Genomic DNA, 16124 nt, shown 5'->3' on the forward strand with positions numbered 1-16124 from the left:
GAGATCTGTTGTGGGGGCAGATGTTTTCTGAGGACAAAGAAACTTCACTACATATATGACTTGATACGGGTTTTCTGAGGACAAAGAAACTTCACTACATATATGACTTGATACGGTTGCAAATAATAACATAGGGCCATCCTCTCAGACCTTCATCCAGGCTCAGCTTCAGGAAAATGCCAAGAGAGTGTCTGACATCTGAGTGACGGCAGGAAGGCAGGGCCTCTGGTTGTACAACTCCAGGGGGCACCATTCACACTGTATTCCCTCTGGAATGGCGTCCCTGGAAGTAGGCAATAAGCTGGTCCCAGTAGAAGGCCAGTCTGAATCAGTCAAAATATCTGAAGTTTTTTGGAAAAATAAAGAAATGCCGTTTTCCCAAAAGAAGAAGTTAGCCAACTTTTCCTGTAAAGAGTCAGACAGTAACTATGTTAGGCTTCACAAGCCATACAGTCTCTGTCACAGCCACTCAACACTGCTATTGTAGAATGAAAGTAGCCAAAGGCAAACACATAAACAAATGGATATGACTGTGTTCCAATAAAACTTTATTTACAAAGACAAACAGTGACCCAAATTCGTAGTTTGCTGATCTCTGCTCTAAACAACCATGGGAAGTGATGTTTACTAGTAATAGCTAACATCTGTTGAACAGTAATTGTAAGCCAGGCTCTGGTAATCTAGTGGTTTGTGTGGTCATCGTCCCCCATTGTGTAGATGAGAAAACTGGCTCAGATGGGTTAGGAAACTTACCAAGGTCTCCCAGCTAGTTAGTAAGATTCAAACTCAGATCTGATGCCAGAACTGGGTGCTTAATCGTTCCTGGGTGCCTTCACTCTCATCTCTCACTCAGTGAGAATGGAGCACGAGTAACCTCCTAGCCTCAGAGAGAGAACTCAGTTTCATGGCATCAGTGTGCACTGACATAACCGAGGAAAGTTTGTGCAGCCTTTGAAGAGAAAGCTGAAAAATAAGAAAGGAAGTCAGGGAAGCTGAGGTGAGACTAGAGACATGGCCTTGCCTAATTCTAGTATTCTATGGTGCTCAGACTTTGTAGGGTTAGGTCAGTGCTATTTTTTAAATTTAAACTTTTAGATCCTTTTTAAAAGATTATTTTTGTAATCTTTAGCATTGTATTGTGTATACGTATGGGGTATTTGTATAATTATTCATTATTAGTCTCCCCCTATCATGCATGCTCTATGGATGTAGGATATTCATGTTTTGCTCACTGCTGCAGCCCTAGTGCCTAGAAAAGAACCTGATTCAGAGTAGGCACTCAATAAATGTTCCTGTGATTAATAAATCAAACGTGATCCATAACTACTTACTAAATCCATTTAGTCACAAACAGTGGTCAAGTGCCAGGCTTTGGAAATGGTACCAAAAGGAAATTAGACATGTCCTCTCCTGTTACTCTCAGGATCTTCCCACCTGGGCCTGTCTGTGTGATGATTAGCCCTGAGTCTAGCAGAGCTGAGGTGCAGTATCACACTTTGCCCCTAGATGTCACTGTCCTCCACATAAACACAGAGCCATGCATTCTCAAAACCCAAGTAATGGTAGCTACACAGCCCATTTGTTGAGCACCTTCTCTGAGCCAGATGTTGTGCTAGGTGCTTTCCATACATCATCTCATTTCACTCTTATACCAACTCTGCAGCTTAGAGCTCACCGGTCTCACTTTTAGAGGAGGAAATAAGCCTAACAGAGTCATACAGCTTGATCAAGATAACATTTCACAAGAGCTGGGATTAGAATGAGGTCTTATAGATCCAAAATGGTGTTCTTTTTTTGCACCATACTTGGAGATATTACGTGAACCTCCCCACTCCTTGCCAGAAATGCAGAATGAGAGAGGAAGTGATTTGTTAGGGTCACGCCAGGTCACAAGGGATGGTCCGCATAATCCCAGGTCCTGTCTCTCCACTGCCACTCTGCTACCTCACACTTCATACGTGAGCCTTAAAATTGGGAGGACTTGACTCTCATATTTACCAGAGAGAAATTCTGATGCTCATCTTCTGTGCTGCATGCGTGCCTTCCCTATTCAGGCAGCAGCAGGAGAGGTGCAGCGTCCACTCAGAAGGGAGGTCTCTCCCCTGTAGGGGCTCACTGAGGGTGGCCCCAACCCATGTTTCTCAGCCCTACCCTTCAATGTACTACTTCTTGTCCAGTGTAGACTGTGCAGTCCCAACAGACCTGAGGCGTGGTGTGCTGGAGTGTGAGGTGGTCCGTACTCCTGTATGCATGAGCTCTCAGGAAGAGGCCAGGAGAAAGTGGTATTGCTGAGCAAGTTCAAGTTCACTGCCTCCTGGGAGTTAGACTGTGGGGACAGTAGTACCCCTTGTCTCGTGGGAAAGACTTGGCAGACAGGGAGGGACCTGGAGGTGCTGGCACTTGCTGGTTGGGGAAGTTTGGGGAGGGGGAGAGGACTGAGAGTCTGAGGCCCGCAACTCTGCCTGCCCGGTGCTTGTGGCATCTGCATCCTCCTGTCCATCTGGTAGTCACTGCTCTGGATCAGGCCTCATCCTTCCTCATCAGGACAATGGCCCCAGCTCCTAACTGGCCTCCTACTGCAGGATCCCGCCTCAGGTTCACCCCTTAATGCTGCAGAGAGCTCCCCATCACGCTGATGCTTAAAGACGCTTAAACCTCCAGTGGCCCCCATGAGGCCCCATCACATGTCATGCAGGCTCTCTCTCTCCAGCCAGCCCTGTTTCCAGCCACCCCCAACCGACCCCATGCACACCCAGCCACACAGAGCCTCTCACAGAAAGAACAGGGTGTTTCAGACGAAAGAACCAGCACCTACAAATGCCTGGGAAAGGATAGGAACCTGTGGCAGGTGGTGCCTTATAGGAAGTAGAACCTGAGCCCTAGGCAGGAGACAGTGCCCTTGAACTTGCTCAACAGCACCACTTTCCCCTGGCCTTTTCCTGAGAGCTCATTCATTCATTCTCCACACGTTCCTCAAGAAAGTTTGAGAGCCAGCCCCTGCACAAGGCACCAGGGCACAGAGGGGAGACTGGATGGTCACCGCCTTGGTTCTGATAGGAACACAGTTGCAGTATGGACCCCATGCAGGGCACACCCGGATTCACAGAGGAGCAGCTGCTCAGGCTCAATCTTGAAATCAGGGTAGGAGGGCACCAGCAGAAAGGTGGGGGAAGGAACTTCCAGGGGTCAGGTGCAGTGTGTGCAAATGCCTGGGGCTCAGACAGCCCTGGGTGAGCATCAGGCAGGGAGGCCCCTCCCAGCCTGTCCTCTAAGTCCTCAGCTCCTCAGGCATTTCTTCCCTGTGGCCCAGTTTCTCAAGGCTAACAGGGAGCTGCCTGGTTCCCCTGAGGGCAGGGGTTAAACCAGGTGTCTACAAGCTATCAGCGGTTCACTGAATGCTTCTGAAAAATCTCAGAGGGGGCTTTGCCAGTGCCCCACCCCCAGGTAAAGTGGTCTTGGTGGATTTGATCTCTTTGGCAGTAACTCAGCAGTACTTTCTTGTTCTTTTCACAGTTTGGCCACAGAGAAGTCTCTTGAGTTTCTATTTCTCCTTTAAGGATGGCTTTAATCATTAAAAGCCAGACCTGGCGATATTTCTTAAGCTTCTGCTTCAGTTTTGTTTATTTTTCTATAGTCTTTTCTAGAACTACTTCATCACATTAGCTTTTGTTTGGCATTGGGGTGGGGGGTGAGGACACATAAACGTGCAATGAGTGAAATACAGGTTAGCTTTGCCCCAGACAGCATTTGTCCCCAGGCCAATCCCCATCAAACGGACATAAAGTGGGGTGGGACCTTCACAGTGTAATAAAGATACCCCAAGCTGCAAAGTGGGATGGGAATTATATTTCTTCTTTATATATTCCTTCATCTCAATTCAACCAGGCAAACTTCTAAGTATCGACTGCATGCCAGGCCCTGCTAGGTGCTGAGGGCAAACAAATAAATAAAACAGGCTTCCCTTTTGTCAGGGGTTCCCCAGTTTACTGAGGAGGGCAGATGTGTATACAACTTAATATAACATCTGGTCACTGTAGAGCCTGGTAGGTACTGTAAATGTTTGAGGGTGTGCACTCTGGAGAGAGGAGGAGCTTGGTTCGAATCTAGGCTTCACCTCTTAGTATCTATATTCCACTGAGCAAGTTACTTGGCCCCCAGCACTAGCCTCAGCTTCTTCATCTGAAAATTGGGAATAATAATAGTATTTGCCTTTGTATGAGATGCTGTATGTAAAACAATCAACCTAGAGGTAGGCACAGTGTAAGTGTTCACTAAATGTTAGCATTTGTATTTATTCTCCTTCTTGTAGTTATGACTATTACTATTCATAAGTATAAGTATTGAACTTATTAAGTATGATTAAGTCTGGGAACAGAGTGCTATGGGAGTAGTTAGTTCTGCTGTGGGAGTTAGGGAGGCTTCGTGGAGGAGGCGAAATGAATCTGGGTCTCTAAGGATTATTTGCCACATAGAAAGAAGAGTGTTCCAGACAAAAGAGCCAGCACCCACAAAGGCCTGGGGTGAAAATCACAGCAGGGCCAGAACCTGGGCGTCCTCAAATTTAACTAAGTATATGTGTGTGTTTCGGGCATGGACAAGCCAAGCTCATGAAAGGCCTTGAATGCCAAGCAAAGGAGCTTGGCTGGATTTATCCTGTGGGCGATGGGGAGTCTGAGGAAATTTTCAACCTGGGGGTGACGCCATTCAGTCACCCACCTGACCTGGCGCCTCGGCTGCTGTTTGGGAGGCCCTCTCACGTCCCTTCTGCCCCTGCCCTCTCTGCAGATCATCAAGGACCAGAAACTGCTCGTGATCGTTGGGGGCATGCTGCTGATTGACCTGTGCATCCTGATTTGCTGGCAGGCTGTGGACCCCCTGAGAAGGACGGTGGAGAGGTACAGCATGGAGGTAAGCACCTGGCACCAGCAGGACGGAGGCCTATGCTGCTCCCAGCCCGCCCCCCCCCCCGCCCGGGGACGGCAAGGCAGCACATCTCCTTTACTGCCCCAGGTACGCTTCTTGAGAAGAAATCGAGGTGGTTCCGGGGAAATCATCATAGGTCCACGTGGGTCCACATTCCCTATCAGGAACGTCTCATTATTTCCGTTTCCTTCCATTTGAGACATATATTATTTCAGGAGGGCCAAATATAAGGTCTTCACTCCTGGAAAAAAATGGTGAAAGAATTTGTCTAGGTGTATTAATATATGCAGAATTGAGGGGAAATGTTGGGTCGTTTAAACCAGTATATTCTCTACACATTGTAGAAGCCCCCATTTATGTGATCCATCAGCCTAGAAATTACATTGCATTTTTAATCTCTCCTTTAAAGTGAGTTCCCTAAGGAGTGCTCGTAGGGAATAAACACTCTGATAGCTCCTCCAGTTACTAGAGGATCTTCAAAGTGATGTGTTGCCAAAAAGAAGAACCTTACATAAAAGTACCGTTAAATATATATTTTAGTAGTCTTGCGTTGGGCCTTGCTCTTAACTCACACTGGTCTTCCTAGGATGCTCCAGTTAGAGAAGTTCAAGATTAGAGAAGTTGTAGTTTTGTCGACTTTCTCCTAGAAGTGTTAAACATGCCTTTGTCGGAAAGAGCCAGCTGAACGGCAGTGGCTGTACAGTACGATTTCCCTACAGTGTAGCAGATTCTATTGAGAAAACTGAAGTTTCCTCCAGTTCTCTCACTGCACTATTAGGGAAATCTTTTTGTGGGATTTAGTGTGAATTTTATCAATAAAACTAAACTGGAAACAGTCATTTTATGCATGGAAGACAGAGGTTTTTATCCTTCTGGACAAGAAGGGTTTTCTAGCAAATAAGATGCCGGGCCTCGTTTGTCTGGAGACAGGCAGAGGGTTCGCTCAGCCCGGTAAGAAGTTATGCAGTTGGAGCAGTGGCAGAGAACGCTGTTTCCTGACAGCGCAGATTTAGGGGAAGGATTTAAGGCTGTGCGCCTCCATCTCACTGCCTTACGTGTCCATCCGGGGAGGAAGCGGGACTCCAGACAGGCACAATCAGACCTGGCAGAGGACAGACCTGCGCTGGCTGTGCCCATGGGCCAAGGGGGCAGGAGCTCAGCTGAAGTCACTCGCACAGACGGGCTGTGGCTAGAGGGGAGGTGACATCTGGTCATCACTCATCTGCACAGTTGGCGAAGGAGCAGACCTGCCCCCAACTCCATCCCAGGGGAATTCACCACCCACCACCAGGATTTGGAAATCCAGACAGGCTATCAACAGGAGGAAGGGCTGTTACTGGCTAACCGGGCCCCCTGGCTAGGGAGAGCCTGGGGTGATGATAATCACAAGCAATAATGCTGATAACAGTAATAACAGTGGTGATGCTGGTAGCTAGATGTGTGTGTTAATTCACTGAATCCTCACAATAACTCTGTGGAATAGGTGCTATCCTGAACTCCATGTTAATGATGAGGAAACAGAAACCCAGAGAGATTATATAAGGCACCCAAGGTCACCTAGCAGGTTAGTGGCAACACCACCAACTATCGTCTCCCCCACTCCCCCACCCTGCCTTTCAATACACAACAGCACTTCATAGTTTTCAGGTGTATCCACAGACCCTTGGTCACTGGTCTGTGAAGTGGGTTGGGCAAAGAAGTGTTTTCACATTTTGCAGACGAAGCCTAAAAATAGGTAACAGGCAGACTGAGCGCCCAGGATATCAGGGAAGGAGAAAAGGAGAGTCAGGCGGAGCCCACGGGAGGACCTGGAGCTGGGGCAGATGGGCAGAGAGCAGACCCCGCTGGGTTGATGCTGAGCCCAGTGGCAGCCGGCGAGGCAGGGCACTGTCACTTCCGCTCAAGGTTAAGGTGGGGGCGGAGCGTGCACAGGATCCCCTGGGATCTGGCTGTGGTGGGAGAGGCTGCAGGGCTAGAGTCGGCGACTCTGGAAATAAATCCAGGAAGCCTGTCCCCCTGGACTGTTTACAGGAGGTAGACCTTGTGCAGACCATAAGTATGAGGGACAGTTTGCTACCACCCACATTACCTTTCTTCCTTGCTCTCTGTAGTAAGTACTGCTGCTCTCCATGGCTCCGCACATACAACGCAAGCCCATTCCAGACCTTCCAGGGAATGGTTTTCAAACTGAGGAGCAGCTGGGTGCCACGGAAGCGCTTCTCTGTGTAGATGAGGAAACTGAGCCTGGGAAGGAAGGGGGTCCTGCCCGCGGCATCTAGACTTTTGAAGGGGGGTGGCTGGAGGAGAGCCACATCCCTGGCTCGAGTTCCCCACACCTTGTCTCTGTGTTTCCCTCCAAGTATCTGTGGAGATTTCTCTCTAAACCTTTCCTGGCCTGATCCTCGTTTCTCCTCTAATTTTAGGGTTGCCCTGTCATTCTGTTGCCATGGTAGCAGAACCTTTGATTTGTCGACCCACAGCCCTGTCAGTTTATTGTCATTTTTCCACCAAACATCGCTAAGCTATCAGTTGATTTCCCTCAGACCCTCCTCTGAGACTCAGCATGATGGTTGAACAGTGTGCCCAGGGACTAAGGGGTCCTAAGTTCTCCTCAAGGGGCTGTTTGCCCCAGAACCCCCAGTGAGAGAGAAAGTTTATGCTTGGGGGATAGGTGATCAAAGATCTCTGTGGTCTGTTCTCTCCTCCCCTCAGACCACACCTACCTCGGATGCCTTTGGTCGTTCCGGACACTCTAAACACCTCAGGATGCCAGTCACAGGCCTTGCTCTGTATTGTACTTTCAAGCTTTTGCCCATACTGTCCCCACTTCCAGAACCTTCTCTGACAAGTAAATGAACTTCAGTTCCAGGCCCCTATATTAGCCAATGTGTTCCTGAGCTCCACCAGATTTAAGCGCCTGCTCTTCCCCACTCCGGTCCCCAGCATCTAGGCATCCCCTGTCAGGACACTTAGCATGCTGTTCACCCCTGCTGAGTGCATTTCTGCCCCACCACCCCTCCTGGGCCACATAGATCACTCTCCCGCACCACCCAGCCCAGCACCGCCGCATGCTGGGAGACCTCACCTCGCTGGGGAGACAGAGGTGAGCACAACAGCGCGACACCTTGAGCTCATAGGGCCCACCAGCTAGTGGGGGGCAGACGGTAAACATGCAAATAAGCACAGTCACTTTAGATTGCACAGATTCTGATAGCAGCTGGAAGTAAATAAGCAAGATGAAGGGTTTGAGAATAACAGAAGAGTTCCAGAATAACTCGTGGAAGAGATTCTCTCAGTGCAAGTGTCCAGGGAATGAAACTCTGATTCTGGAGTCCGACTGGAGGCATCCCGGCTCCACATTTATTCATTTGTACATAATAAATATTTATATAGCACTTGTCATGTGCTAGACACTGTTCTAAATACATGATGTTTATCATTTTAAAGGAGTTTTTATGCTTAATTAATAGACTTTATTTCTTAGACCAGTTTTAGGTTTACAGAAAAATTTAATAGGAAGCATAGAGAGTTCCCATATATGTCCCACCCCACACCCCATAGTTTCCCCCATTATTAACATCTTGCATTATGTGGTATGTTTGTTACAATTGATGAACCAATACTGACACATTGTTATTCGCTAGAATCCATAGTTTACATAGAATTCACTCTTTGTGTTGTACATTCTATAGCTTTTGCCCAATGCATAAAATTATGTATCTACCATTACAGTGTCATACAGAAGAGTTTCACTGTCTGAAATATCCTCTATGCTTACCAACCCCTGGCAGCCACTGACCTTTTACTGTCTACATAGCTTTGCCTTTTCCAGAATGTCATATAGTTGGAATCATACACCATGTAGCCTTTTTAGACTGGCTTCTTTGACTTAACAATATGCATTTAAGATTCCTCCGTGTCTTTTCATGACTTGATAGCTCATTTCTTCTTATCAATGAATAATATTCTGTTGTGTGGATGCACCACAGTTTATTTGCCCACTGAAGGACATCTTGGTTGCTTCCAAGTTTGGGTAATTATTAATAAAGCTGCTATAAGCATTTTTGTGTAGGGTTTTCTGTGGACATAAGTTTTCAACTAATTTGGGTAAATACCTAGAATCAGGATTGCTGGATCATATTCTACGAGTATGTTTAGTTTTGCCAAACTGTCTTGCAAACTGGCTGTCCCATCAGCAATGAATGGGAGTGTCTGTTGCTCCATCCTCGTCATCATTTGGTGTTGTCAGTATTTTGGATTTTAGCCATTCTAATAAGTGTGTGGTAGTACCACGTTGTTTTAATGTACAATTTCCTAATGACATATGATGTGGAACATCCTTTCATATACTTACAGTATTTGCCTCACGTATTTCTTCTTTGGTGAGGTATATGTTCAGATCTTTTACCCACTTTTTCATTAGATTGTCTTCTTATTGTTGAGTTTTAAGAATTCTTTGTCTATTTTGTTTGTTTGTGGCTGTTGTTTTTGGCCGCACCGCACAGCTTGTGGGATCTTAGTTCCCCAACCAGGGATTGAACCCAGGGCCACAGCAGTGAGAGCGCCAAGTCCTAACCACTGGACTGCCGGGGAATTCCCTCTTGGTATATTTTGGATACAAGAACTTTATCATATATATATTTTGCAAATAATTTCTCTGAGTCTGTATCTTGTCTTTTCATTCCCTTAACATTGTCTTTAGCAGAGCAGAAATTTTTTACTTTAATGTAGTCCAAGTTAACAATTTTTTATTTCATGGACCATGTTTTTGGTGTTGTGATCTGAAAACTCATTGCCAAACCCATGGTCACCTAGATTTTCTCCTGTTATCTTCCAGAAGTTTTATAGCTTTGTGTTTTACATTTAGGTCTATGATCATGTTTGAGTTAATTTTTGTAAAAGGTGCAAGGTCACTGTCTAGATTCATTTTTATGCATGTAAATGTCTAGTTGTTCCAGCACCATTTGTTGAAAATACTGTCCTTTCCCCACTGGATTGCGTTTGTGTCTTTGTCATAGATGAGTTGACTGTATTAGTGTGGGTCTATTTCCGGACTTTGATTCTGTTTCACTGACCTATTTGTCTGTTCTTTCACTAATCCCACACTGTCTTGATTCATAGTTTTATGGTAAGCCTTGAAGTCAAATAAGTTGAATAATATCAGTTCTCTGACTTTTATTCTTCAATATAGTGTTGGCTATTCTGGGTCTTTTATGAAAAGTCTCCATATAAACTTTAGAATCAGTTTGTTAATATCCACAAAGTAACTTGCTGGGATTTTGATTAGGATTGCATTGATTCTGTAGATCAAGTTGGAGAAAATTGACATCTTAACAATATTGTGTCTTTCTATTCATGAACATGGAATCTACTTTGATTCAATCTACTTTGTTTGTTTTTGTTTTTTTAACATCTTTATTGGAGTATAATTGCTTTACATTGTTGTGTGATTCAGTCTACTTTGATTTCTTTCATCAGAGCTTTGTAGATTTCCTCATATAGATTATATATATATTTTGTTAGATTTACACCTAAGTATTTTATTTTGTTTTTGGTGCTAATATAAATGGTGTTGTGTTTTTGTTTTTGTGTTTGTTTTTACAAAAGTCTTTTGAATTCTACAACCTTGTTATAATTGCTTGCTAGTTCCAGGAGGGTTTTTGTTGATTCTTTGGGACTTTCTACATAGACAGTCATGTCATTGACAAAAGGACAATTTTGTTTTTTCCTTCCCAATCCATATGCATTTTATTTCCTTTCTTGTCTTATTTTTGTATTCGCTAGCACTCCCAGTACAATGTTGAATAGGAGTGGTGAGACAGAACAACTTTGCCTAGTTTCTGATCTCAGAGGGAAAGCACCTAGCTTCTCAACATTAAATGTGATGTTAGTATATCATTTTTTTTCCTAAATGGTTTAAAAATATATACAAAGTGGTTCTGCTGTCCAAAGCTGAGGGTGCCTTTGGGGAGGTGACAGGAAGGACAAATGATGACACAGGCAGAGCCCGGGTCATTAGGGACCTTGTGTGCTAAGCAGAAGAGTTTAAAATTCAAAATGAAAGACATTTAATCAGGGAGTGACATGATCAGATTTGACCTGGCGGCAGGGTGAGAACAGATGAAGGGGTGAGGCTGAAGGCCCAGCAGTGGCTCAGAGATGGTTTCTGCAGTAATCCAGGCAGGAGCCGATGGCAACCTAAAGCAGGGCAGTTGCAGTGGGAACAGAGAGAAGTGGGTGGATTGGAGAGGTAATAAGGAAGCAGACGTGACAAGGCTTGGTGATTAATTGACTCTAAGGGGGAAGGAGGGCAGGGAGGCAGCAAGGGCAATGCCCGGATTTCTGAGTGGGTGGTGGATGGCGAACCTCATCACCGAGGTCAGGTGCAGAATGAGGAGTGGGTTTTGGAGGGCATGTGAGGGGTTCATTTCTGGACAGAAAGAAGATTGGATGCAGGGTCCTAGAGCACAAGGGAGCAGTTTGTCCAGTAGATAGAGATTTGGGGGAGGGGCAGTTAATACATTGAGGATGGGAGCTGTGGGGATGAGTGTGGTCTCCCAGAGAGTGGGTACAGTCAGAGTGAAGATGTCCTGACTGGAGCCCGAGGAGTAACTAAGCAGTGATGGGAACAAGAGGAGAAGCCAGGGCAGGGGACTCTGATGTAGTGGTCAGTAACAGAGCGGGTAGCCAGGAGAGAGGGCTGCCCACAGACAGGAGCAAGGGAGAGAAAGCTGTTCCTGCACGGGAGGAATCTGAGGAAGGAAGGAGGGTCTCCAGAGATGAACGCTCCAGACCAAGGCAAGGACCGACAGGCTCCCTCACCCTCAACCCAATGACTTGGCCCCGTCCTCAGTACTCCTGCATCGCACCTTGCTTCCTCTGCTTTACGGAGTCTGAGGGGAAGATGGCTGTTTCTGCATTTCACAGGTAGCAGGGGTGGATAAATCTGCCAAGTATGTTAAAAAGGTTTTTAAAATACAATTTATATTCTTGGGAAAAGGGAAAAACTCTCCTTTTTTGTATACCTACAATACTAGTGGCGATGGTGAATAGGTATTGGACATACGGGTGTGGGATTCAGGGAGTGGTGTGGGCTGGAGATGGAAAGTTGGATGCAGTCAGCATATAGATGACACAAAGCCTTGGGAGAGAGCACTGGGGGGCATTTAAATGGAGACAAGAAGGGACCAAGGACAGACCCTCAATTATTCCCATGTTTGGAGACCCGGGAGGTAGAAGAGAAATAGCAAAGGAGACCTAGAAGGAGAAACCATAGAGACAGAAAGAAAATCAGATGAGTCTGGTGTCTAGGAAACCAGATGAAGAAAATGTCTCAAGGAGGAAGTTTTGATGAAGCGTGTCAAACGCTACTTTTAGATCAAGTAAGATGAAAACCAAGAATTGACACTGTGTATGTGTGTGCATATACACACACACCCATGTGGGTTTTTGTTTTTGGTGGGTTTTTTTTGCTTTTAAGGAAAATAATTTGAGATAATTTCCCCTGAAGTGAAAGCAGTGCATACTGATGGTGTGAAGACAGCCTGTGAATCTAGGTGGAAGGATTCTTTGCTTTTTCCCAAGCTTTTCTTCTCTACCAGGCCACCACCTACGCCTCCACTTGACCATTCTGAAATGGTTTTGAAATGGAGAGGAGATGGCGGACAGCACTAAAGGCCATCAATGTTGAACCCCCAGAGAGCCCCAGGCAGCCACTGAGGCAGCATCCTGAGGCTGCCTCTGCTCCCTGAGCCTCCCCGCATCCGCTTCCCAGACAGGTGGCAGCAGAGACAGAATCACGTGCAAGTCGGTCACCCACGGGAGCTCCGTATGTGTGTGACGTTCACTTACAGAAATGGCAGCAGGCTGTCCACACCGGCTGCCTGACAGCCCGCCTCAAGAACCGCCTGCATTCTGGATTCTGTGCCTTTCTGGCCATTTGGGCAGTGACCAAGTAAAGGGCAGTGTGGGACAGAGGAGGATTTCAGCCTTTCCTCCATATTCCATGCTTTGACCATGCTTTTTGAAGCAAATGGGGTATCTGGAAGTCATGGACCGCCCTTGGCTCTGAAACTGGCATCTTATTTCAGTTATGTTTCTATGGAAATGGATATTGGAAGAGGCAAATACATAGAGTTTTAAATAATTTTAACTCTTATCTTCTGCCTCCCTCTACAGCTGCTCTGAAAAAAATCCAATCCTAAAGCAGACACTTTCAGGAACGTCTGGTATCTTCATAAAGCTTGTCCAAGCTCCATCTCACACTATTTATTTTGAAAAAAAGAGACAACAGAATGCCCAGGGTGAGGGGCATGCTAAGGGTCAAGGTGAACCCTGCTCTCTGGGCTGCACACGGGCAGCCTGGTGGCCCAAGGCTTTGATGCCAAGGTCACATTCCAAGTGATGGGTCATCGCCACCAGCCCTGAACAGTAGGACAGGTCTCTCATCCATAGTCATCCATGGGGTTCTGGATGGCCGTCCTCAGGCCACACCCGGATGCAGACCACGCCCCAGACAGGGTAGTGGGACTCTGCAAGGACTTCGGGTGGGTTCATTAGCTGAGAGCCACCCCAGTGAGCCTGACTAACTCCTCCCAGGAGAAGACTACACCATCTGATGTTCTGACCATGCCATTCTGCTGTTTAAAATCCTCGCCATCAAAAAAATGTCATGAAGAACCTAGGGGTAAGACAGGAATAAAGACACAGACCTACTAGAGAATGGACTTGAGGATATGGGGAGGGGGAAGGGTAAACTGTGACAAAGCGAGAGAGAGGCATGGACATATATACACTACCAAACGTAAGGTAGATGGCTAGTGGGAAGCAGCCACATAGCACAGGGAGATCAGCTCGGTGCTTTGTGACCGCCTGGAGGGGTGGGATAGGGAGGGAGACGCAAGAGGGAGGAGGTATGGGAACATATGTATATGTATAGCTGATTCACTTTGTTATGGAGCAGACTAGCACACCATTGTAAAGCAATTATACTCCAATAAAGATGTAAAAAAAAAAAAAATCCTCACCATCAGCTAGAGGATGAAGCCCTCACTCCTTAGCAGTTCAAGGGGACCTCGATGACCCAGGGACCTGGCCTCATTTGCCTCCCCTGCCTCATCTCTCGGCCCCTCCCTCGCTCCCTGTGCTCAGCTCCCCTTATTAATGGCACGTCTCCAAAACGTCACACGCTCTCCCCCCACGCCTCTGCATTTGCTGTCCTCCTCTACCCAGAACACCCTCCTTCCCACCCCAATACCTTGTCTTCATGTAAAAAATTCCTACTTGACCTTCAAGAGTCAGTCAGAAGCATCTTCTCCAGGAGCATTTGGAACAGTGGGCTGCCTTGGATGCCTTTGTCTAGGCCCCCGCCTCACCCTGTTGGCCCCCTCGTCTGGTCACAACAGTGGTAATTATTTGTCTGTGCACCTGGCCCCTCCTAGTCTGTGACCTCCTCAGAGGCCAAGGCCATCCGTGTGTCCCCAGCACCCACTGGCAGGGTCTGGCTCACAGTAAGTGCTCGGTAAATATTTATTGAATAAATTGTTCCCTCCACCTAGAACTCTCTCCCCATGCCTCCATATGTCCGAATTCAACCCATCTGTCTGGGCCCATTAAGCCGGCTTCTCCAAGAAATGTCTTTGCCAAGCTGCAATTTAATTTAATATTACACCCTCACCTTTTATCAAGGGCCCAATTACGGGGCTAAAGCTGCCAATTGAAGAATGATTCAGCATCTTCTATAAAAGGCTATTGTTCAGTTTGTGACTTAATGCCCCTGAGATAAAGATCCACAGGATAGATCCTCACAGACTTTAGTGCCAGGAAATGGGCTGTGCTTCCCCACCGCCACCCGCCATGAACTTGTATCTCCTTCCTTCCTTCAATCAAGCAATCATAACTGAATAAGCCACTCTGTTTTCTTTTTAACCTTGGCTGCCAGAAAGTTGGAGCCAAATTCAACACTCAGCCACAATAACCATCTTTTCTCAGGTTCCTGGAGGATTATCTCGCCTTCTGATCGTTTGTCTTTATTTTTAATTGTCCTGTTGTGTTTGGGCTTTTATTTTGTGCTGCCTCAGCCCCTTTGGGAGAGGAGGCAAGGTGTAAGTTCCAGATTAAGTTATTAAAATGAGAATGCTAGATGAGATTTAATTGGAATGATATGCCAAAGAGACGTTTTAAAGATGCCTGCAGACAACCTCCTTCTGGCAAGGGTCCCAGCTGCAGTCAGCATTGTGGACCCCATGTATGGACAGACAGCTCTGCCAGCCACAGCCAGGTTTCTGGAACATCTTGCCTCAGAAGGCATCTTAGGTCCATGGGAGACTGCAGTTTATTTCAGCTTCCTTACTGGCTTCCCTAGTGTCTTCAGGAGGTACTTGGGATCCGGAGGCCCCTCAGGACACAGAGCAAAAGATGCAGAGCCGTTGCACCAGGGGACAGCCCTGAGGCAAGAAATTCTCTGGTCTCTACCTGTCCAGGTGCTCTGCAGGGGGTGGGCTGTTTACTAGGAATTTTCAAGTGCCATGGAGCAGAACAGCTGGAAAACTGTCTGCAATACTGGCCTCTTCTGACCACTTGTGTCTTGCTAAAGCCATTCCAGTTCTTGAGCAAAGACTACCTTTAAATTTTGATGATTTTCCCCCATGTCCATGTTGGCAGAAACACAGGCTGTGGCACCCACAGAAGCATTCCCTCTTTTTTGTGGGGGAATTCCAACCAACCCACCTCTTTGGAAACGGTGTGTCATCCCGGTGCTCCTTCAGCATTTATGGGGGGCCTGTTGTGTGCTGTGCTCAGGCTCCCTCGAGGACTGCAGTCTGATGGGCAAAATTAAATGCACACAGGGTGGGTTGTCGTCTTCTCCATGACGCATGTCCGCAGACTCTTGGTCTTACGTTTGACTTACTGGGCTTACTTTTCTAAAATATGAGCCAGGATCGTGTTTGGATGTAATGTCCCTCAGAGGGTGAACAGTGAGAGAGAACAGGGTGTGCTAGGTTTTGCTGTGGTAACAACAACAGCAACAAAACTCAGTGGATTAAAGCAACAGAGACTTCACTCATCATAGCACTTGTTCATAGAGGATCCATTGTAGCTTCCGCCCATAGCATCCTCACTCCAGGACACAGCTGGTGGGGCACCTTCTGGGACAGTTTTTGTGGCAACGGGAAAGAGTGTATGGCAAGTGACTTTTAAAG

The 16124-nt window shown here is 46.7% G+C and overlaps 1 protein-coding gene across 2 annotated transcripts in view; it reads left to right on the forward strand.

Annotated features, from left to right (window-relative positions):
- Positions 1-16124, forward strand: part of GABBR2 (gamma-aminobutyric acid type B receptor subunit 2) — a 365637-nt gene that overhangs the window by 305863 nt on the left and 43650 nt on the right. For both annotated transcript variants that reach the window (XM_067743842.1, XM_067743844.1), the window contains exon 13: positions 4786-4908. In XM_067743842.1, the coding sequence (XP_067599943.1) occupies positions 4786-4908 (123 nt within the window). The remainder of the gene's footprint in view (positions 1-4785; positions 4909-16124) is intronic.

This window comes from Pseudorca crassidens, chromosome 7, assembly GCF_039906515.1.
Source record: "Pseudorca crassidens isolate mPseCra1 chromosome 7, mPseCra1.hap1, whole genome shotgun sequence".
Classification (NCBI taxonomy): Eukaryota; Metazoa; Chordata; class Mammalia; order Artiodactyla; family Delphinidae; genus Pseudorca; species Pseudorca crassidens.